This window comes from Astatotilapia calliptera, chromosome 10, assembly GCF_900246225.1.
Source record: "Astatotilapia calliptera chromosome 10, fAstCal1.2, whole genome shotgun sequence".
Taxonomy (NCBI): domain Eukaryota; kingdom Metazoa; phylum Chordata; class Actinopteri; order Cichliformes; family Cichlidae; genus Astatotilapia; species Astatotilapia calliptera.
In genome coordinates, this window is record NC_039311.1 from 10,175,564 (window position 1) to 10,198,337 (window position 22,774).

Consider the following 22,774-nt stretch of genomic DNA (forward strand, 5'->3'; position numbering starts at 1 on the left):
TTGGTAATAACTGTATGCTTATTCACACAGGTCCCAGATTTGCAGTCACATTTGCATTTCCCCATTGTTGCACACGGACAAAGCGCAGGAAGCACAAATGAAAGCACAAGCTGTCATAGACACAGTTTTTCCAATATACATATATTTCATGATGTTCATCAATATAATAAGACATTGATAGATTTACACTACAATTATTTTATGTACTTTAGTTTCTCATTCAGTCTCCTCTCCTTTGCGTTGAGTCAACCTTGTTAAGTTTCTAATCCCATACCAAATGACAGCACAATAAATGTATCAATAAATAAAAGCAAACAGAGAAAAAACATACAGCCCAGCACATTGCCCGTGATCTTCCAGTCCTGTCCCTCCTGTAAGGCCAGATGACCAGGGGCAATATGGACCATCATCTCAGAAAACCCACTCCCAAAAAGACAAAAAAAAAGAAAGAAAAGTCTTTCCTCAAAAATAAACTGATTTAAACAAAAAATATATCTGGTAGATACAAACAGCAATCTGATGTAAACTGTAGAGTCATTCTAAGCACTCTGGACTATTGAAAGGTAAAAATACTTTCCCCTGCCCTTCTAACTTCCCATTTTCTTTACCTTTACCCATCAGTGCTGACACACAAAAACTCAGTGACATCTGGAGTTATTACTAAACTGATGCAAAATAAAAACACAATATTTGGTTTCAAAAAAGGAACAAAAGAAACATGTTAACATATGTTAAGTAGAATATTGTGAATTGATAGCCATCAAAAGAACATTCAGAGACTCAAAAGGTTCCCTCCTATTGCTGCGTTCATCCCCTTTAGGGCTTAATGGCGAACATTTCAATAAGGTTGCGGATTTTGCGTTGGTCTCCTTCTTTCTTGCTCGTTTGCTTTCAAAATTTGAATTACAAATTCAAGAGCCCTGTAAAAAAAAGGGCTCCAAACACTTATTCCCCCTAAATGACCTGAACACAGCACTGAGATCACTGAACGGTTCTTGAGGCTGACGTAAGACAATATTCACCAGTGAATCATATTCCCATCCCGCTTGAAAATGAATGAGTCACAACATTTTAAAAAGAAGAAGAAAGTGCCACGGTGTTCAAATTTATGCACACTTCTTTTCATACAGACAGTAAAGCAACAGAAAAAGAGAGCAATCACTTCGTTTTCACTATTGTGACCAATAGGGTTGAGCTCTCACGGGACAACAGCTGGATTTATGGAGAACACACAAATCCTACCCCAATCAGTAGTGTTATACCACATCAGTCCACTGTATGGTTAACTCCTGTAAGATGGCTAAAAGGACTACATCTGTAACCCAATGATGATTTGATATTGCCAAAAATATCCAATTTTACTTTTTCTCATGCAGTTTTTGTCCTTGTACATATTATGGTAAATTTACTAGTGGCTTAAACCTGAGGATATGGACCCCTTATCCCCAAAACACCCCCATATTACAACACCAAACAGATGCAGATTTCACTGTTTTTCTCGGGTTTGTCTAATAGCTGTAGTTTGTATCTTAATTTTTATGTCTTCTGAAAAATTGGCAGCACTGTGGAGACACACAAAAAAGAAGACTTGTGCTATAATTAGTTATAGGATCATGTGTCTACAAACTAGTTACAGATTAAAGAAGCTCCTCAAACCTGGATACACATAATTAGGGGAAGGCTAATGTAGTTTTGAGATTTGAAGCATGCGGTCCTCAAGTTTTGGTTTAACTTGCATACGTTTAGTAGGATGGCACACTCACAAGCCGTAACTGACACACCACATAAACAGTGTGTACGAGTTCAAAGTTCCTATAGGTAGAGTAAGGGTGTAAGCTATCTGAGACAGACTGGGATAGCTTGGGTAACATCTTCCTATCCGCTTGTTTTTGATGGCAATTGGCAGCATAAGCATGGAATTCTGGTCTTTGGTAATCTTCTGTGGTTTGCTTTTGCTTTGTTTGGGGATAAATATATGTGTATGTGGGGGGGGGGGGGGGGGGGTGTTAAGGTTGGAACGGGCCAACAGTTCTGGTAACCTCTCTGTTCATCGTACTTCAGTGATCAAGGAAACAACGTGCCTTCACTCTGAGAGTTAAGCGGCCTAATCTGTCAGGATAAACTGGGGATATTCCCAAGACTGAGCTATTCTAACACACACACATGCACACACACACACACACACATACACATTAAAGCACTTGTGCACACATACACTCACACGCGCAGACAAGGAATTTCGAAAAGTGAGTTGAGCAAAGAGGGGCAGGTTGGTTTACTCAGGTGGTGGGGAAGATAAAAAGACACAAGGCTGCTAAGGCTTTATACACATTTGCTCTGAAATGCTGTATTTCCTTCAAAACTAAATTTCAGGACTGTGGCATCAGTGGCAGTAAAGGATAAACTGAGCGGTTTCCTGTTGAGCATTTATCAATGCTAGGCCGGTACATCATTTCTCTAAACGCAATATAAACTTTAATTCACCACAACCTCAAGGGAAAATTCTAAATCATCCCGCAGCTGAGAGCGAAACCTTTTCGGCGGTTTTGAGAAATGAAATGTGTAAAAGGCCTTAGTGTCCCACAGTGTCTGAAAATTAAAAAAAAAGAAATCAAGTGCATCTATATTGCCCTGCTCTCCTGCTCCTAGAATAGCCGAAATGGTCACGCGCAGGAGTTAGATGCCGAAATCAAGTTACGTAAGAGTTCAAGACCAAACCAGTGAGGGCACCAATGAAAGAAAGAACTGCGATAACAGAAGCCTCTCCCTTTGATGCTTGGCAGTGTGTAACGCACAGAGCTGAATTACAAAAAACACAGCAGACAGAGGTAAAGAGGAGCTCGCTGCCAGTTAGCAGCAAATGGTACTGATTGCACACTTCCTCTTTACCTGTCTGTTTCACACAAAAATATACTATAATTAAAAAATAGAATCTATATATTTAAAAAAGAAAAAGGCCTTGACTATAGGGAGACACACCGAGACAAACCACTGCTCTAGCAAAATGCTCGTCTTAGGAATGCTACTGTTTGTTGTTTGTTTTTTTTAAATTGTGACTTACTTGTCTTGTCGCTAGCTAACCTTTGAAGGTTAGCAAACTGCTCAAGTAAATCTAAAACTGTGAATCTGACTAATTAGCCCCTGTCCCTGTTGCTAAATCTACAAGGCTGAATTGTCTTGTTTTATAATGTGCTCTTCATGTGGAGAGGTTTTTTTTTTTGTTTGTTTCTTTGATTTTTACTGCACCAGGACCTGCTTTGGCCAGGCTATGGAAGAGCCAGACAGCGCCATCAAAAACAAGGTAGCTTGTGCATTTGAAGCAGACTCCTCTTCTGCAGTCCCTCCACACCTACTAAAAGTGTGAGGGGGATGGGGGGAGATTGTGTGACTGGAAATAATTGACACTTACTGAAAAAAAGTGACTGAAGACTAAGACTAAGGCCTTTTAGTGTCCACACTGGGGAAACGTTGCTGTGTGCGAATTCAACAATTTATACAACGGTACCTTCACAGAATACATCTCCAGAATATAAGTGTGAGTGTGTAAGTGTGTAAGATAATACCTCTAAAAAAATAATCTGGACAGTTTCAAAGTCTAATCCTGCCTATTGAAAATGTACCCTTACAGCTATTTAACTTTTTTCTCCAGTGGTTTGCACGACTGACGTTTTCGACAATAGGTTCATCGCATTTTTTGTTACTTTTTTTTTTTCAAGATACTTACACTTACATGTGCTACAGTAAGAGCGTTTGCACTAGACTGCAATGAAGGAATGTTTTCGAAATAAGACACTACGTAATATTTAAATAAAAAAAGAAACATCTACAGACATTGGTCCAAATGTACTATGGCAGTTTCGAAATTATCACAAGAAATTGAGGTGTCCAAGCATGCCGAGAGACAGAAGGTGGGGTGGGGGCATAAAAGACGCAACAGATGAAAGTTATTCAAGAGGGAAATTTCAAAAGAGAAATGGAGGTTAATGGGAGGATTACATGGAAAGGGGTCCGGAGGGGTGATGATTATTAGAGCAGTTTCACAATTCATGCATTATTTGTACGCTTGATGGATTATCAGTGAGCGTTAAATCGCTCAAAAAGCCATAAAAGAAGCTAAGACTTGATTTTTGTTTTTCACGGCATCAAGTTATCGAAATCCTGAGCCGAACAAGGAGTAACCTGGAGATTTTCTAAGGGCAGTTCTTTCTGCAGATTAGCTCCAATTTCTGTAACTTGATGTCACTTTTTTTTTTTAAAATGCAAGTTTTAGTTCTCTGGCTTGTTTTGCTGGATGCGAGTAACCCAGACAAGATGAAAATTTGTATCCCAGTTGAATGGAGGCGAACTCCACTGTGCAAAAATACACCAAAAAGAGAGGAGAAGCAAGGGGACGGAAAGATGATGAAAAACATGCAAAAAGTACACACTTCGATTAATAGGCAGTAGTTACCGCTGAAGCATACGTAAAATTAATACAAAAAATAAAAAGTACAAAATGCACACGCACCGCACGCGCACACACACACCTACAAAACGGTATATATCAGAATAAAACTCTACAAAGAACTATATATATATCAGTTATGTAACAATTATCGCCAATCGTTGTTTCCTTTTCTGTTGATGCATCGTCACAAGTGTTTGGTTCTCAGTATGGCAGGTTAGAAAAGCCAAGAGTACCCAGAAAGGAGACAGGGCCACACACTCACAGGACAAATATTGACAGGGGTCCAGAGGCGAGGTGGTGGAAGTGGGGGAGCCGTGGGGGCCCTGACGGGTTTAGGGGTGTTATATCAAGGCTAATTGGGGAGATGTAATTATATATAGAGAGAGTAAATTAATCATCTGCAGTTAATTTTGTCATCAATTCGAGGTTGTTTTTTTTTTCTGTAGCAAGGAAGTTAGGATCAGACTGGGGTAGGAGCAATTCTTCTTAGGTGCTGAAGTACACTGTAGAGACATAGAAGAGAGGAGAGGTGAAGGAGGGTAAATCGCTGCATGGGTTAGGAGATTATAAAGGCAACTACAAAGAAATGTATGTGTATTACAAATAAATAACACCATTGAAATAACTGTTATATCTGTTATAGAAAATATCAGTGTGCTTCTTACCAATAATGACGATGAGGACAATCACACATATCACACCCAGGATAATCATCATCTGTAATCAGCAGATTTCCAGAAAAAAACAGAGATTTTTAATAAAAACTCTTTAAAGCACTAAAAATATCAATATCACATAAATATCACATACAGCACACATATAATTTCTACCAGTGACACACAAAATTAGGCTCAAGAGCAAAGTTTATAGCAGAAACTGATGGTTGTAGTTGGCTCCATGTTTGCAGAGGCTTTCTGTTTCACTTTGATTTTTATTCTTTTCTTTTTTTTTCATTTTGTCTGTAAACAGACAGACATTTGCTATTCAAGTAAGGATGTCTGCATGACCTCACCTTGGCATTCTTCCACCAGTATTTATTCTTCAGTTTTGCAGCGCTGGTCTCAAACTGAGAGGCTCCAGCCTGCAGGGCATCGGCCCTGTCGTCCAGTTCTGACAGCTTCTGATCACGCTCCAGAACCTTGTCCACATTTACACGCATGATATCCACCACCTGGGGGGGAAACACACAGAGCAGTGTGGTGTAATCGGCCATCAACACAACATGACTGCATGTAAGGGTTACTAGATATAGGATATTGTTTATATATTTTTATAGCAAAAGCTGTTTGAAGACTTGGAGAAATGATAGAGGAGTCAAACCCACTACTTATTATTAAATGTTCATTTTTTTCAGTTCTTTTTTTAGTATGTGAGGAATGAATGAATGAAATGAAAAGCATGAATGCCTGGCTGTGTGTTTGCACTGTACTCACCTCATCCACCTGTGCCTGTGTCTGCTGCAGACGGCGGTTGCTGGTGAGGTTGGGAGGCTGATTCCCTCCCTCTGGTGCAGGGGCTCCGGCGGCTGGGGCAGACCTGATGATAAACAAATGCAAATATTCAATAGCATGTTCATCATGTTAAATTCCCACATTACTCTACAACAGAAATGGAAAAAAAGCCACAAGTGTTTTTTTGTGATGCGGTGAAAATTAGTCTACAAAAGAATGAGTCATGCTCCCCAAAATCTTCACAAAAACCTAAAGAGGCCATCGAGTGTGATGCAACAGATGTGGAGGTTTCACAATGTGTCAGTTCTATATGCTAGTATATATCAATCCACTGAACTTGTCCTCTTGGGCTAGATGAGCCTGTTCTTTGACATTATGTACAAACGGTGACCACAGTGAGAGAGTGTCATTTCACAGAGTGGGAGTGTCATTTACCGCTAAAAGGTCAACATATGTATATATATATATATATATATATATATATATATATATATATATTAAGTCAAAAGGGCCCAAATAGTGAAACAGTTTGGGTAAAATGACCCTACATCCCAACCCAGATGTCTCTTCATCATTGCCATTTCTAAACCTCCTGTGCAGAGTTCCACCACATGGCAGTTTCAGAATAGTTTCTCTGCTTCTTTTTGTCTTAGTGAAAAATACTTAAATTTGTCACCGCTGATGCAAATGTCATTTATATCTATTTGAAACTTTAGCCTTTTCTGTGCTGCTACACTACTTGTGATTCAGGTATATCCATAGTTTTTGTAGTATATCAATAGAAATAAAAAATATCCACTTTGAATCCTCTATGACACGCATCTCATGACTGAGATGGAGAATGAATGGGCATCAGGCGCAAATTACAACCGCAAATATACTTTTTAATATTTTTTTCAGGAATAGTTTGTGGCTATTTTAAACATAACCTTTAAACATTATACAGCTTGATGTAGAATGTATAACGCGGTCGCTACAACTCCTGAAATGCAAGTGAGAAAGTGTTGAAAATACTTAGATGGAGTGTGATCTAATGCTTACCATTTGCTTCTATAAATCCAAACTAAATCAATGACCACAAAGTAAGATCGTGAACAAACACTCTATGATAAAGCTAAGCTTGTAGCATCTTACGAGAAATATACCTTAGCTGTAACTGAGCTACTTCACTAGTGCGAGGGGAAACTCTGTATAAAGGTCACCTCTGCACACTCACAAATGACTAATCCTTTAACAACAACAAATCCTTTCAAATAGTTTACGTGGTGCTGCTGGTGGTCCCTATGAGTCGCCAAGGAAAAATTATAACAGCTAAATGTCATATTAATAATATTATTTGCCTTAAAATACAAACATGTGCAAAATACTGATATTATTTTATTTTATCAGACTAGTATGACTACTATTCTATAACTGTATATTTACAGGCATGAATGTACAATAAAGTTGCACAGAAATATATATATAATTACTATGAGCTCCCTCCAACTTTCCAATGGGTCCCACCATAAAGGTGTAATGTGTACAGAGGTTCACACTGTCATCACCTCTAAACTAGCACCAAGAAGAGCTGCTAGTGCTGTGACGAGGTTTCTCACCAGCTTTCACATCCTGCGAAAACTGTGTGCTGCTGATTTGATCAACCATTTCTCATCTGTGTGCAACTTCAGAACATAATCTAAAACCTTTAAAGTTTTAAAGTTAAGAAAACAAACTGAAAATAAACTAAATAAAGTGATTTCATGCTCTCTGTATTTTTTAACAAAGGATATATTGTTTTCATTTTAATACATTAAAAAAGGAGACATAGTTATTTTATAAATGACTCTATCAGCAATCTGTGTGCCAGTATTCCAATTCAATCGCACTTTGAGATTGTAATCAGTGAAAACAACAAAAACAAAAAAAACATTTAATAAAAGATGCAGTTTGGTCTACAGTCCACTGCTAATGTCAGTTTTCCTATGAACGCTAAATATATATTTAACCTTCTTTCAAGATAGTGCTTTTAAAAATAGTCTTGCCCTGTGGAGAGCTGCTGCAACACTGATGGGACTTATTAAGGGGGGCCCTGATGATATGAGGAAGCTTTTCAACATTTATGCTTGGTTTCCTTAAGCCAGAGTAAGATTGGCAGATAGACAGACGTTTAACTCTGCAATTGATTTCTGTTTGTCGCTGTCACGGAAAAGCATGCCGCCTGATTTTCAGCACTGGAGAGCGACATTTCAGCACTGGACAGCGCAACAGCAGTCCACACTAAACTGTCTGATCCCAGCATATCTGTGCCAGTCTGTTTGATGCTGGGCACTGGATCCTAACCTACACGACTTTCATGTGTGACCGTGTACCCACACAGACCAGGAAACACGAAACATCCCTGTTCACCGCGAGCAGGACGGGCCTGTAAAACACCTACAGCACTGCCAACGTCGAGGGCGGGGAGGTTCCTTATTAGGGAGGATGTATTTTAAGCTCTTAAATGCACAATAACAACCAAATATGGCGACAAATGTAACTCAAAGCCCAAAAAGAAAACACTAACAGGCACGACGACCCTGGTAAATGACAGGTAGTGTGTCGGAACCAGGCTGCTTCACCCTTAAAACTGCCTGCTATGCGAATGCTGACAGTGAAGGCTGTGGCGGCTACTTTTCCTCAGCCCACCCTTTCTCACCGTGCGGTCAAAAACAACAAAAAATGGACAATAAAGGTGCGTGAAGAAAGACATTTACATGCTTCGTTTACCCACGAAGACCCAACAACAATGAAATGTGGTGAGATATACAGCTGTCCGCCCTCGCACTACAATCGACGACATACAGTAGGAGGCTAGGCTATCCCCACCCCCCGCTGTAGGTTGCAAACATCACGTAAACTAGGCCTAAGACTAATTCAGAGCTAATAATAACAGTCTTTGACAAGTATTATGGTGTATTCGTCGAAAATCGTCGAGGGTGTGTTCAACAGGCTATCCAAATAGTCTGGCGCTGGTCAAACAGCTAGTATGGCTCGTTCAGCGTTATGTCCTTGCTGTTTCTAGAATCGGCCAAATCGTCACCTGTGACTGGGCAAGGGAAGAATAATGCACTGGAAATGTTGAACAAGGGGACACAGCTTTAGAGAACACGACGTCTTTTCCCTTCTTAATATTATTATTAACAATAAGAAATAAATAAATGTATTTTAATTAGCCCGTGGGTATAATCACACAGACGGTGTCCTTTTCAAATCAAACCAGTCCAAACTGGAAAAAAATGCGTACGTGCTGGCTCAAGTCAAATGTAGCTCACGGCAAAAGAAAAAAAAACAACAACAACTAATAATAATTACAACAAGGAAAAAGACAGTCGACAAAAACGTTCACTGCACACACACTGGAAATAAGGCTAATAACGCGTTTAATAACAGTTAAACCCGACCCCACCGTCTGCTCTAAGGTTAGGCCGACGCGTTAGCCTCTTCACTTTTGGGTCATATTATCAGAAAGAGACAGCTGTGAAATGAGATCAAACTGCGATATTTCTCCATGATCAACACAACAGCAGAGATTAATAACCATCTCAGTTTATGACGGCTGAGGAACACTGTTCACACGCCACAAATCCCCACAAAGCCTCCCAAACACCAGTCGTGAGGACCAAATTGCAATTAAATAAATTCGGATTTGACAAAAAAAATAAATTAAAAAAAATCAGCGAGCTGTACTTACATTTTCCTGGTAGCAGGGAGACAGCTGTGCTCTAATCCGGACTGGAAATGTTAGCGCGTGCTAAGTGGCTGGCAGATGGATGTGGATGTGCCTTCTGCGCTCCTCTCTACCCTCTGGCAGCCTTTGGTTGGTTATTGTGGCGTTTGCCTGCCTATATATCCTAGGAGGAGCACTGAGTTTGAATCTGCCACTGAGAGGTGTCTCCTCGCTATATATTTCTTCTTCTTTTTTTTCTTTTTTAAAAATTATCTCTATGTCTACAGATTTGCGGCACCTGACAGGCTATTTACTAGAGCCCGGTGCTGTCGGAGACCGTGCTGTAATGAAGGTGTAATAACCCTCCGCCTGGATTAGGTGGACAAAGATGGCTCGGTGACGTCAATCGCGGCGACTTTCATGTTGAAATGGGTGGCCGGAGACTTCAAACACGCCATTTTAGCGCCCACAAAGCATCGTTTTCAACCGTGGGGGCTATTATTGGGGATCTGCTCGTGTTTCATTTAAATACATTGCATGTTGCGGTCACATTTGGGGTTCTAGCTCCTCAGAAAGGAGCTTTTTCTCATGGCGAGTCTGTCTGTCAACAAAATGGCGTTCCTCGAAAGGGGGTGTGGCGAGATAAGCAGTAGCCTAGGTTATCATTTATAGTAAATATGAATGTGGCTGTTAAAATATATATATATAAAAGGCCCCAAAGTTCATAGAATAGTGTTACTGGTGTTTATAAGTTTATATAGGTTCATGTAATGTTCAGTCTTCTGTCAGTTTGGGCCAGCCGTGCCTATCTTCGATATCTCCACTACACACACACACACACACACACACACACACACACACATATATATATATATATATATATATATATATATATATATATATATATATATATATATATATATATATATATATATCAAACTGGCATAAATCTGCATTGTAATAGCTTTGATACTGTAACGTGTATATGTACAGTTCATGTGTGACAGGCTGGTACAAGCTTGACCTTTGTGGACAGTTCCTACATCCCAAGGATGATTAGTAGAAGTTAAGTAAAACGAAAGGTCAAGCAACAAAAAATGGTTTTGAAACATTATTTTTCTGCAGCCTTTCTTTTTATTTTATCGTGTTTTGTAATGACTTCATAATAATGAAGGTTCTAATGAAGGTCCTAATTGGTCCTAATTGGACCAACCATCACCATGATGGTGATGGTTGGTCCAATTAGATCTTGATGACGTAGAATTACACCTTAAGGAAGTTTAAAGGTCAGCCTTTAAAAATAGTTATTGTTTGTAGGTCTTGAGAGCTCTTGACAGCTGCCCCAAATGTATTACCTTCAAAGATGTTCCAAGTTGAAGATGATAACGAGGCAGAGTTCAATTAATGTACTATAAACCCTAAAAGAGTGGAAGCTGCTCTCGCTGCTGCAGGATCAACACAGTGTATGGAAATCAATGTGCCTTAATTATGTTTTACCTTTGGCTAAAAAATATATATCTATAGTGTTTCCATTACAATCTGTGTAATGAACAACTGTGTTGCTGTGCAAGACTGGGGGCATCCTTGGTAAAATAAATAACACAAAGCGCAGTTAAATTTAATATGATCCTATGTGACACACCAATGGGCTTGTTCTGCTGCATTAATAAACCACACAAACTGAAATACCTTGCAAGACTAAACAAATGTAAGGTTGAAATGGTGAAAAACAGCCCGTTTTCTTTAATTCTCTGCGTTGGGTCCGTTGATAAGGTTCAATCATGATAAAAATGTCACGCTAGAAGAAAATTTAACAAGACCATGTAAATGTGCACTAGATTGCTTGTCTAAAATTTGGCAAATACAACTTATTATGGTGTTTGGGGTTACTGTTACAGAGCTGAAGAATCCTCTTGTTAGCCTGCAGCATATTCTCAGAGGAGCTGTAGGTGCTCACACTCAACCACTTGGTGGCATCAAAAGGCAGCGTTACTTCACTGCCCACCCCCTCACAGGCTAACTATGCACTGGTAACTATCCCCTTCACAGTGATGACCTCAGTCACGATGTGGAACATGTTGTAAAGCTGGCACTCAATAAAAAATTGAGAAAACCCAGCTTGTTATTATGATGTTTTGTTTTTTCATTTCGTATGTATAGAAAGCTTTGAGACCTGAACACAGCTAATCAGCTGATGACGAAATAACACCTTTTTTTTTTTAACTGTGCAGCTTAAGTTGTATTTGTAGACTTAATAATATGTTTGTTCCTTTTGTTAATTCTTGAAAAGACACAATTTAAATCGGCACGGATTTTCTACGTGTTTGCTTCCAGTACACCATACAGCAGATTTCACTGTCAAGCCTTACCTTTAGACTTAATTTTGATATCTTTCAAATGCACATTGGCTTTAATGACTTAAGAACTAAACTGTGTCATTTATTTGCACACTCATAAATATATCCATCCATGGAGTGACATGTTTTAATTTCAGTCTGTACGCGTTTGCTGCCAGGAACTCTGTGCAAAACTGAATTGGAATGAAATTCATTGTCATGTACAGCCTGTAAGTGTTTATCCCACAGTGTGGATGAGGGACGAATTGCAATGTGGTTGATACAGGTGCATTGCTCGTATCCTACCATTCAGACATGCACGCCTTGATCTATTATTGATGGCAGCCCTGAGCTATGATGCGCTCTTAAATATTCAGGCAGACATGACCCTTTTGCACCCCCACCCTGCCACCCCTGCACTACATCTAAGACCAAAATGTTAAGAGAGATTTGAAGTATGTGTTACGTCTGCCCTGTTATGCTGAACCAATTTAGGCAGAAAAAGTCTAGATGACACCGAAACAATAAAGACTAAACCTCGACTTTTATATTTCGGTTCAAAGACACCCTTTCATGTTTGTGATCCAATGAAGGGAGATGACCTAACGACAAGCAAACTGTCAAAATAATTCCACGAAAGGTCTGAGAAACAGCTTTTAACGTAAAACACATTCAAAGACTCAATTGCAACAGAGATGGGAGATTTATTCTTTTGTTTCAAAGTGCCTTTTCTAGTAACATATGAGGTATACATTTTTGCAAGGCTCTAATGATTCAGCGAAGGGTTTTCTGTGACAAACAATGATATATGGCACTACACTCACAGCATGAACAATTTCAGGATGTGCCTGTTAAAACTCAGTTACGTCAGAGTGAGCATTTCATTCACAGTTATCGCCCCGTTTTGCTTTTTTTTACTTTCCAAATAATCCCAAAGATGTGCGGCACCAAAACTTCACCAGTTAGTCCCTGAAGCACAAAGTGTCTAAACAGCCAAAAAAACCATCCCTGGTGAGGCTCTCGACTCTCTGAGATAACCCTGTCTACATATTGCTTCTTTTTAAAAACGCAATAGTGCAAAAAAATCTCTGTGACAATTAACATTTACCTAAAAGTAAGCCCACAGACATGTGGGGCATTGCGTAAAGGAGTGATATTGCACTGCTATTCGACAAAAAGAAGGTATCATAGTGGTGCCAAACATCTTTCAGTACACCCATGACACAGGCACCCACTGAGGGGTGGACGTGGCCCGCTCCATGGCCTCCTCCACACCCTTAACACTTTCATCCACGTCGTTGTTGATGAGAACCACATCAAAGAAGTGTCCATATGTGCTCAGGATGGCGTCTGACTCTTTCTGGATCATCTGCAGATTTTCCGTCTAGGAGAGGAGATGTAGATGATTAGCAGTTTGTGGTTGGGAAATTTGGGGATTTTAAAACACTTGGATAAGGTGTAGTACCTGGGGAGCGGTGTTGGTCGGTGCAATGAAAACTACCAGAGGTGCAAAATCAGCTGTCCGCAAGAGTTTCAAGGTCTGCAAGAAGGATTTAGTGGTAGTTTAGAAGCACGTACATCAGTGGGACAGCTTACGTTGAGCAGTTTGAAGAAGAATTTGGAGAGGCAAGGCGGAGATGGTTTAGACATGTGCAGATGAGGGAATATGGATATTCTGTACAAGAAATGTTGAATATGGAGCAGTGTGTCTACTATCTATGTGTTGGTGTTGTTCCTGTATCATCACAACAACGTTAGTTTTGAATCAGCGTCGCAACTGAGCAGTTACATTGTTGTGATGTCATTACACTGCAAGGTGGACTTTCAAGTTTGGTTTGCTGTTAGACAAATTTAGGTTACTCACGTTGCTTCACCAGTGATAGTTTTTAAAAGCATAAGCTAGCTTCTTGTCTAATGCTAACTGAATGCTCAGACAACGTCATTTGTCAGTTGCGATGTTGATCCTGAACTAATGTTTTGATGATGTAGGAACAATGACAGCTTCGTCCAAGATGGGATATCAGATCATGTAATATGAAGCTGCCAGGCAGAAGGAAAAGAGGAAAACTATAGAGGAGATTTGTGGATGCATTGCAGGAGGACATGCAGAGGGTTGGTGTGACAGTGGAGGATGCTTGGGATGGGGTGAAATGGATTCAGATGATCTGATGATCGGCTGACCGCTAAAGGGAGCAGCCGGAAGAAGAAGAACTGATGAAGTACAGCGCATTTCACACATTTGATACTTTAAACATCCTCTAAACAAGACAAGATAAAGGCAAATATGAATTGTTTTTGCAGTGCAAGAGACTGACTCAAAGCACAGAAGGAGCAGCTTTTCCTTCACTTGTTAGCCCAGTTTTATTTGAAAAATAATTTGAAAAATGAAATCGTTATAAAAATCATACGTTTACCTGTAAGGAGTGTGAATTTCATTCAAAAAGATGCCTTTTGAGTCATTATTTAACAAAAGGGGATTTTAGGGGATTTTTAATAACTACTTCAGTCTAGACTATCCTAAAATATACCACATTATCACTTCTATACACTGTGCTGCATGAATATGAGTACAAAAGCAACTCACTGCAGGAGAATATAAAATTATCATCTTTGGTTTGTCAAAGGTGGATAGTAGGTTTAGCAAACACAGCTATAGCTACTGAAACAATAGCTAATAATATGACTGCTGAATCTGCACCATATTACTTTAACAATGTGGTTAGGTTAAAGGGCAAAAAGTTAGATTGGATATGCATTTTCTTTCCATTTGAGTGAAGCTAATTCATGTAGGTGAATATCTCAATTCTAAAGAACTTTAAGAAAACAAAAAAGCTCTCAAATTAAGCATAAAAACATTTAGTGAGTTTATGCAACTCTGAGAAATGGTAAAATAGCACTCCAGGGCAGACACAGTATTCTTTATTTAGATCAACTGCGTTGATGCTACATGAAAAGAAGTTTGGCGCTAACCTGTGGTTCTATATCCAGCAGAGCGATTTTGCCCTGCGTGTGGATCTTCTGAATGGTCTCAATTTTGGTGCCAAACATGAAACCCTGGAAGCTGCCATACTCCAGCAGCTCATTTCCAGAGATGCTCTTGGTCATGGCTTCATGGGAGATGAAGTAATATTCCTTTCCATTCTCTTCATCCTTACGTTGGGGTCTGGTGGTGTCTGCGCAAGAATGAGAGTTAAGAATTAGTGAGAATTAGCCCACGGATGGTAACAACCTGCACCACGTTAGAGGAATAGAAAGGCCATCAGTCTACTTACGTGGTGAAGGGTATGAAAACTTCTCGGGGTATCGTGTCAACAGTGCATTCTTAATATGACTCCTTCCAACACCAGGTGCCCCTGAGAAAAAAAGGCAGAATTAACAAAACAGTGCTAATTTTTTAAGGAAATTTTAATCAGACCCAAACTGTGCTAACTATGCTTTCATTACCGTTGATTAAAGATATACTTATATGCAATTTCAATGAAGACACAATCTATGTTATTTTAACTTCTTGCTAAAGCATATTAAAGTTACTGTTACTTAACACATGTGGGCTAAAAGTGTAGGCTCTCAGCTATTGTAGTCCACTATTTTACAGGGAATCAGAGCTAACTGGACTCAAGTGACTCAAAACGGTTTGATAGACACATCTGAGCTATTCCTGTGTTATATCTCATTAATTCAAGCAGGCAAATAGTCTACAGCCGATTCCAAGTATGGCATCTGTTTTTGGAATTTACTGTTGTGAATCCACAGCATATATTCAAAAGGGCTCTCGATGCAAGTAAAGCAAGACATCCTTACACATCAATAGCAGTAGCATTAAGCGTGGCCTAACAGCTGTCACAACAACAACAACAACAACAACAAAAAAAAAACCAGACCATGCTGGCAAAATGCATCATTAACAGACCTGGCAACCCATTAAAGAAAACAGTGGTGAATAATCACAGGATTCTTTTGATGCTAAAGACAAAAAAGCTGCACAGCTGCGCACAGCTGCAGTAAAAGTCTGACAAAGAATCGCAAACAAAGAAAATTTATTCTTTAGTTATGATCATGGGTTCCAGACTTCAGGCCTTCATTGCCCACAGAGGATTCTGGACAATGTTTTAACAATGAACATCTTATTATTTCTGAAACCCAGGAAAAAAGTGACTGATCTGAGGACTGTGCACATTTTCTGCATCTTGCTTGTTTTATTTCCTATTGCGGTGATGTGGAAAGCAAAAGGCAAAGGTTACAAACTTATAATATAACTGAGCTAGGAAGCTTACCAATAAGGACCAGTGTTTTCCTTTGAAAAGCTGGGAGCCGAACAACCTCCTCATAAGAAATCACATCCAGCTGGTCAAAAACTGCAGAAGAAGATTATTTTAGGTCGCACTAGAGAAGAAATGAATGAAACTGTGGGACTGAGAGTTGCAGTGTTCTACTTACTAGAGCTGTGTTTAGCTAGGTACTTGTCCTTGCACTTCTTTTTCTTTCCAAATGGACTGCAGGACTGAGTGCCCTCTTTGGCCTTGCTTTTACTGGCCACCCTCCTGCAGGGAAAACAGGTATTTAAGTTAGCCTGAGAATATCTGGTACAGTTCACTCTGTATTATAAATCAGCCACAACATTAAACCAGCAAACCTAGATCGTGTACATCCCTAACATGATGTCAAAAGCGCTCTGACCACATGGGGCATGGAAACTGCCATTCTTAAGAGGATCTTGTGGTTTTCTATCACTAGATCCTTGGGGTCCAATGACTTGAGAGTTTGGGTTTTGATGGACTGAGCTTAGCCTGGCAGAACCCGTGAATAATTGTTTTGGTTGAGCTTTGGGCAGTTTGAAACCCAGTCAATCTGGACCAGTTTTATTCTGGTGGTGGGGTGCACTGTACTGTTTGGAGAATGGAGATGCCAGGCAGGACACTTTCCAAACAGAACATTGCAGTAATGGCAGGTATGCCCCTCCCTGAGGCTGGAGGTTTCTTCCTGTTAAAAGGGAGTTTTCCCTTCCCACTGTTGCCAAGTGCTTGCCCATAGGATGTCATCTAAATGCTGGCGATTTCTCTCTATTATTGTACCTTACCTTACAGTTACGTTAAAATATAAAGTTCTTTAAAGCAACTATTGTTGTGATTTTGGCGCTATATAAATAAAATACAATTGGATTGATTTGTGATGTGATTGGTATATTAAAGAGTTTACCATTCTTGGAGCTCTGGAGAAGGTATGAGTCCAGCAAAGTCAGTAGCACTGCTCTCCACTCTGCCCTGCCACCAGTTTGGATCCTGCTTGTTGATGATCTGAATGATGTCCCCAGTCTGAAACTTCAGACCTGCCTCTTTGCATGGGATGAGGTCATCTGTGGCAGGGTCATAATTGAACTGAGCCCTCATGTACATCTGGAGATTGTGAACAAATCTTATTAGTTCCCCTGGCAGTAAAAGAACTAAAGATTTACAGTTGGCATTATGTAAGGTACTACTGATAACCTGCTGACCTTACCAGAGTGTTCAGTTATCACCCAACACTTATTTAAGGTCAGCCGGGAGTAAAGTTCTAATCTGTAGAACTTAATAGTTTATCTGAAGTCTACGATTCTGTGATTCTACTGATAACTGTGAATTCACCCTGAAGTAGAATACTAGTAAACAATTTCATGATATGATCTTGGACAGCTCCTTTCAAACTGTGGACATGGCTACATTTCTAACCAAGGGACAAGGTCTACTTGTGCGAATAAATAACTGTAACTAAGTAACTGTTTGTTACTTTTTATATCTCAGGTTAAAATCCAAAGGGTGCAAACTATGAGGAAACTGTCAAAGATCATAGCAGGAACACATGTAGGGTCCCCTCAGCGTAAATGATTACTAATGTTAGTAGAGTCCATGAACATGTATTTGTGGTTTCCCCAAGAGACTCCAGTAGAAGTTTACACAAGCTTACACCCCAAAATGTGCACAAACATTGATGCACTGGAGTGATCTGGGTCACCAAAAATGCTGTTCTCTGTATGGAAAGCATATTAACAATGCCTACATATTAATGCAGTGCAATCTTTAAAGTAAACTGCCATCACTGACCACAACAGGGACGAACTTTGATGCTGAAAAAAGAAATATATGTCAATTCTTTTAAAGCTATTTTAAGTTGATGTCGTCTGTACTTAAAAGTATGTTACAGGGCAGCCATTTTTATGCCACAAGAAAGATGTAAATGGAGAGACATGCTGTGGTCACTAGATGGCAGAATGAAACACACTACCAATGTGTTTCATGTCAAAAAGCAACAATGAGTGATGTTCTTAACATTAAAGCTAGGTTTATAGTCACCTGGTTTGTTCACTGACTAACAGCAGATTCACCTAAACAAAATCATTGTAAGCAAGTAAGATGCAGAAGAAAAAGACTGCGAGAAAAGTGACCAAACTAATACTTGACTGTGCTCTAATATGACCAGAAAAGCCTGCTTTCCTGGATTCACTCATGCAAATCTCAAAAGTCTCTTGGAGAGAATAAATATGAATCAAATTATTCAACATAAGCATCACAACACTAAAGCTGTGCATAGTCTGTCGGTCGTATCGTTACCTCGCAGATTCGGGATCGACTCTTCATGTTGGGTATGATTTTCATCGTGACGACTCCATTGGTTTCTCTCTGTATGTAAAATAGAAATGGATTTATGTTTTTATAGCACTGCCGAGTTAAAATGAAGTGCAAAAACTGTGATTCAGTATAGCTCCAAACATAAATGGAAGGACTTAAGAGCTGGTGGTTTACCAGGATCTTTTGTAGCTGATCTACAGTTTGGTTTGTCACAGTTTTTCCATTGATTTCTGCTATTTCATCTCCTTCGTGTATAGACCCTGAAAAGACAAAGAATGCAAACTAGATGTCTTACTGATCCTCCAGTACTATAACAACTAATCAGGACATCAGATAAAACTCCCTCGTGACACACTATATTAATATCTTTTCTTGCACAATTCCTGCAAACTGTAAAAAAACAAAACAAAAAAACAAAATGTGCTGAATCACCTTGTCTGTGAATCATCCCTCCATGCAATATCCTGGCCACCGTGCATCGCTGTTTCTCGTTCAGTTTCAGAGTGACCCCCTACAGACACAGACCACAGTCAATGAGGAGGAATCATTTCTTTCAAATTTAAAGCAGGAGTACTGAGTGAACAGTCGAGGCTGATTACATACCATTGGCTCTGAAGCACTCTTTTCAAACGCCACTTCTTTCATCCTGGGAACCTCTGTGCAATTTCTGTGTCCAGCACTGCCGTTGGTATAAAAGTCAGCCCCCTGATTCTCATAGTTTTGCATAGCGGCCTGTTAAAATGAAGAAAGAAAACAAATGAATCACATGACATCACAGGAAATGAAATTAACTAAAGAACAAGAAGCCTCCCATTATACAGGGAACCGAATTCACTATTCTGTCAGATCAGATCATTAGCTTACTGCTCTTTCTAATAACGGCGGCGGACACTTTCTGCCCTCGTGAGCACAACAGCTACGTTTCCTTTGCACTTTCAACATATGTTCAAAGTTGAAAATTAACCAGACATTAAAACACACTTCATTAACCACGTCCACTCATCTGGTCCACCAGGTTCGTGTGGTCATGGATACCAGCAGTGTGATGAACAAAGCACTGATGTAGCAAAACGAATACACTACGAAGCATGCTGCTTGAATGTTTGCTACAGAAATCAAATGTGTAGATTTGTGCTATTCTTTTACACCAAAAGCGTAGCAGGACAACCTCGTCTGAGTTATTTCCCGAGTGTAAGCATCGCCGTAAAAGAAGAAATCCACGTAGCTCCCCTGACAAATCAAGACACTACGGAATTACATTAAATCTACTGAGTACAAGATAAGATACCACGTAATGACTCTGTGAGAGTAAAGTGCCCTCCAGGATCGGGCAATGAGTGCACCATATCAAAGCTTTTATAATTTGTTCACTTAACTGACATCAGAGAGATGATTGCCTGCATCAGCAAACTTTCTTGCGTGAATATGACACATCAGCACTGCTTCAGCAAAAAAAAAAAAATTATCTACCTTCCATCATCAGCATTACAATAATCCAATCGTTATCACTGTCCACCTCACCAATAGCTTTAGCTGCTCTAAAGCCAACTCTGGGTTTAGAAACTACTCCTGCACTGATGAGCATCCAGTCAGGTCACTTCTCTGTGAGGTGTGATAGTAATTCATCAGCTGTGTGTGCTGTTAGCCATCGGGAGTGTTGAGCACCAGGAAAGAGTGAAAAGCTGTATAAGAAATAAATAAAAATCTTGATATTCCGATACACGATATGTATCTTCCCTCTCATTTCTTTTCACACACAAAAAAGAATCTGCAATAATGTCCGCTTACTCACAAATCAGCTGAACGTGTCTGAAGAAAGGAGCAGAAATGTCTCTGATCTCTTGAGGAATTAGATTTAGACTAGCACTAAAGGGTCATTTTAATAAAACCCACCTCATCAAGATGTTGACAGTGAGCTCTGTCAGCTCCACCACTTGGAGTGTAACAAGATCAAGATTTAATTAAAGGTTTGAGAAATGCTTCAGTAACTGGAAACAAGCTATCCTTCAACAAGTATGGTCAGGTCATGGCCACAGTTTTAATGCTGGTTTCAAGTTTGGAGGAGCATCATGGTAAAGAAAGAGTGTTCAAAGCGGCGGCTTGTCTCTTCAGGGTGAAAAACAGAAGGTGACAGGCATGTAGAGGAAGACCATCCGTGCCGAGATAAATTAATTCACCATAAAAATCTATATCAGTAGTTCCATTTGCTTTTCTGCACACAGTTGGGTTACTAATATAACACAGAATAGTTGATTATACTTTATCTTTCTTACATGATCTGCTGTTTTTAACTAAAGGAATATAAATCATCAGCCCTCCCCAATGAAGGGTTTACAGGTTTTTGTTTTCCTTCTATTGATCTCTTGGAGAAACACAGTGGGAGATTAATAGTTGACATTTGAACACTGTGTGGTTAATGAGCTTTCCACAAAAAATGAGAAAAAAAAAGGAGGAAAGAACTGCCAAAAGTTCTGCGTGTCCCACTTATCAACTTGCCTCAACTTGCCTTAAGACCTTAAATGCCTTATTGTCTATCTAAGTAGGGCAGTACACAGTTATTAAGCATGAGATATTAGAAGCATAACTCAGTGCAAAGGAGCAAAAAAAAAGGGAAAAAAAGTAAGAAAGAAAGACACAAAATATGATTAATCAGCCTTAAACACACCATTTAAGATAATGCCCTCGTGACCTCAGTTAGAGACATGCTGATTAACACAGATCAGAAAGATATGTAGGCAAGATTGCAACTCAAGGCTATTGAACTGCAAACTGCTGATGTCAGGAATAAAGTTTCCTCTCTTTCACATTTCCCTCAGTGGCTCAGTGCTGACTTTTCAAATTCTGAGAAGGCACCGGTCTCCTGCTGGAAATCAAATCCAGGTCTAAAGTGTGCCAGAGATTTAACTCTGGCTTTCTCCCTTCCGACATATTCTAAATGTTTTCTGGGACATCTTTTCAGTCATACTTGTTAGCTTAGTCTTTGTTAGAGGCAAAGACAGTATTTTCATGACATACTCCAGGATCTTTAAGGGGAGGAAAATGCAAACAAGTTTAACAGTGTGCTTGGCAGTGTGGTGTAAACAACTTTTACTTGACTGATTCCTGAGCAGAGGCTCAGGGTAAGCTGTAAGCAAAATTACACAATATGTTTCAAAACTGTACGAAGGCACAGTCCCAGAAACGACTTCACAGCTGACATGTTACTTCTTTATGATCTTATTGCCGCTCTTAAATGCGTTCATATCACTATAGCCCAGCTGGTTAGTGAGACAGTTCATACTACTCTGTGAAATACAGGAACATAGTCTTATGATGGCTAAAAGAAAACCAACAAAAAAAAACCCCCTTCCCTAATGTTTTCCCCGAGTTGTCAAAATACTTGCGTGAATTTGTGAGAAATGGAGAACTGAAACTGCCACAGCAATGTCTGCTGATTTCAAGCTGAGGCTGACCGATAGTGCTGAGCAATGAAGAAGCTGCTAACACAGTAAAGATCTAAATGTTCTTTGTTTAAGAGATCAACACATTCAGCTGCTGCAGTATGAAAACATAAACGGGTCTATTCTTAGAGATCTTGTTCGGAAATAAACAACGATCACATGTCCCCGTATCTGCTTCCCGGAAGCAAATAAGAACAGCGAAATCAGAGGGGTCTAAATAAATTAATAAGGTATATATATACAAAAAAGATCATCTTACCTTGTCAGACTTTGGTTTGTTTTGAAGGAGCTGCTCCAGGTAGAGATCGGAAAGGGCTGTCCGGACGCTGTTCACGGACTCCAGTGTGACAGTGGGATCGTTTTTATTGGATTTTAACGTCATCTTTCCCGTTAGATAAAAAAAAAAAACATACACAGTGAACTCGATTTGCCCCCTCGATCAAAGTCCTCAAGACACTGGCCACAAACTGCTGATAAGGAGTGACTATGAGATAAGTCACTGTCGGAGATAAAAGTCCAAAGATGTGATCAGCAGTAGGTGAGGTTCATGCGATAACTACTGCAGGGACACCGCTGACAAAGCAAGTAAACATGCATCTGACTGCTGCTGTGCTCTGAGGGGCTGGCTGCTGATGCGTTCAAGTTCCCCGTGCGAGCTCAGGAATCTCATTATTAAATTTATTATCACAAAATGAGCGGAAATCAGAGAATTACAAACGATAATGTAGCGCTTCTTATTGTTATTTTCTTTGGATATTTCTACGTTGGCATCGTATATCCCTATTGATCTATAGGCTTTCTCTAAACTGC

The 22,774-nt window shown here is 39.7% G+C and overlaps 2 protein-coding genes across 2 annotated transcripts; both read right to left on the bottom strand.

Moving 5' to 3' along the window:
• Positions 1–120: 120 nt before the first annotated feature.
• vamp2 (vesicle-associated membrane protein 2) lies at positions 121–9,973 on the bottom strand. Its single transcript, XM_026181891.1, has 5 exons — positions 9,611–9,973; positions 5,881–5,983; positions 5,460–5,618; positions 5,113–5,164; positions 121–4,950 (listed from the first exon to the last, which is right to left on the bottom strand). Coding segments are annotated over exons 1-5 (333 nt in total). The 5' UTR covers positions 9,613–9,973; the 3' UTR covers positions 121–4,933.
• A 2,633-nt stretch (positions 9,974–12,606) lies between these two features.
• Positions 12,607–22,572, bottom strand: mpp1 (MAGUK p55 scaffold protein 1). Its single transcript, XM_026181998.1, has 12 exons — positions 22,224–22,572; positions 19,128–19,256; positions 18,957–19,035; positions 18,699–18,784; positions 18,507–18,575; positions 17,119–17,315; positions 16,360–16,463; positions 16,197–16,277; positions 15,195–15,275; positions 14,893–15,095; positions 13,388–13,462; positions 12,607–13,306 (listed from the first exon to the last, which is right to left on the bottom strand). The coding sequence occupies exons 1-12, from the start codon at positions 22,344–22,346 to the stop codon at positions 13,130–13,132; spliced, it is 1,404 nt and encodes a 467-aa protein (XP_026037783.1). The 5' UTR covers positions 22,347–22,572; the 3' UTR covers positions 12,607–13,129.
• Positions 22,573–22,774: the final 202 nt, after the last annotated feature.

Coding starts and splice junctions, on each gene's coding strand:
- vamp2 (XM_026181891.1), bottom strand. Junction 5,619..5,880: donor CACAGGCACAGGTGGATGAG/GTGAGTACAGTG, acceptor TTTCCCCCCCAG/GTGGTGGATATCATGCGTGT. Junction 5,165..5,459: donor ACTGGTGGAAGAATGCCAAG/GTGAGGTCATGC, acceptor TGCTGATTACAG/ATGATGATTATCCTGGGTGT.
- mpp1 (XM_026181998.1), bottom strand. CDS start 22,346: ATGACGTTAAAATCCAATAAAAACGATCCCACTGTCACACTGGAGTCC. Junction 15,096..15,194: donor GTTTTCATACCCTTCACCAC/GTAAGTAGACTG, acceptor ATTCTTGCGCAG/ACACCACCAGACCCCAACGT. Junction 13,307..13,387: donor CGACCAACACCGCTCCCCAG/GTACTACACCTT, acceptor CTCCTCTCCTAG/ACGGAAAATCTGCAGATGAT.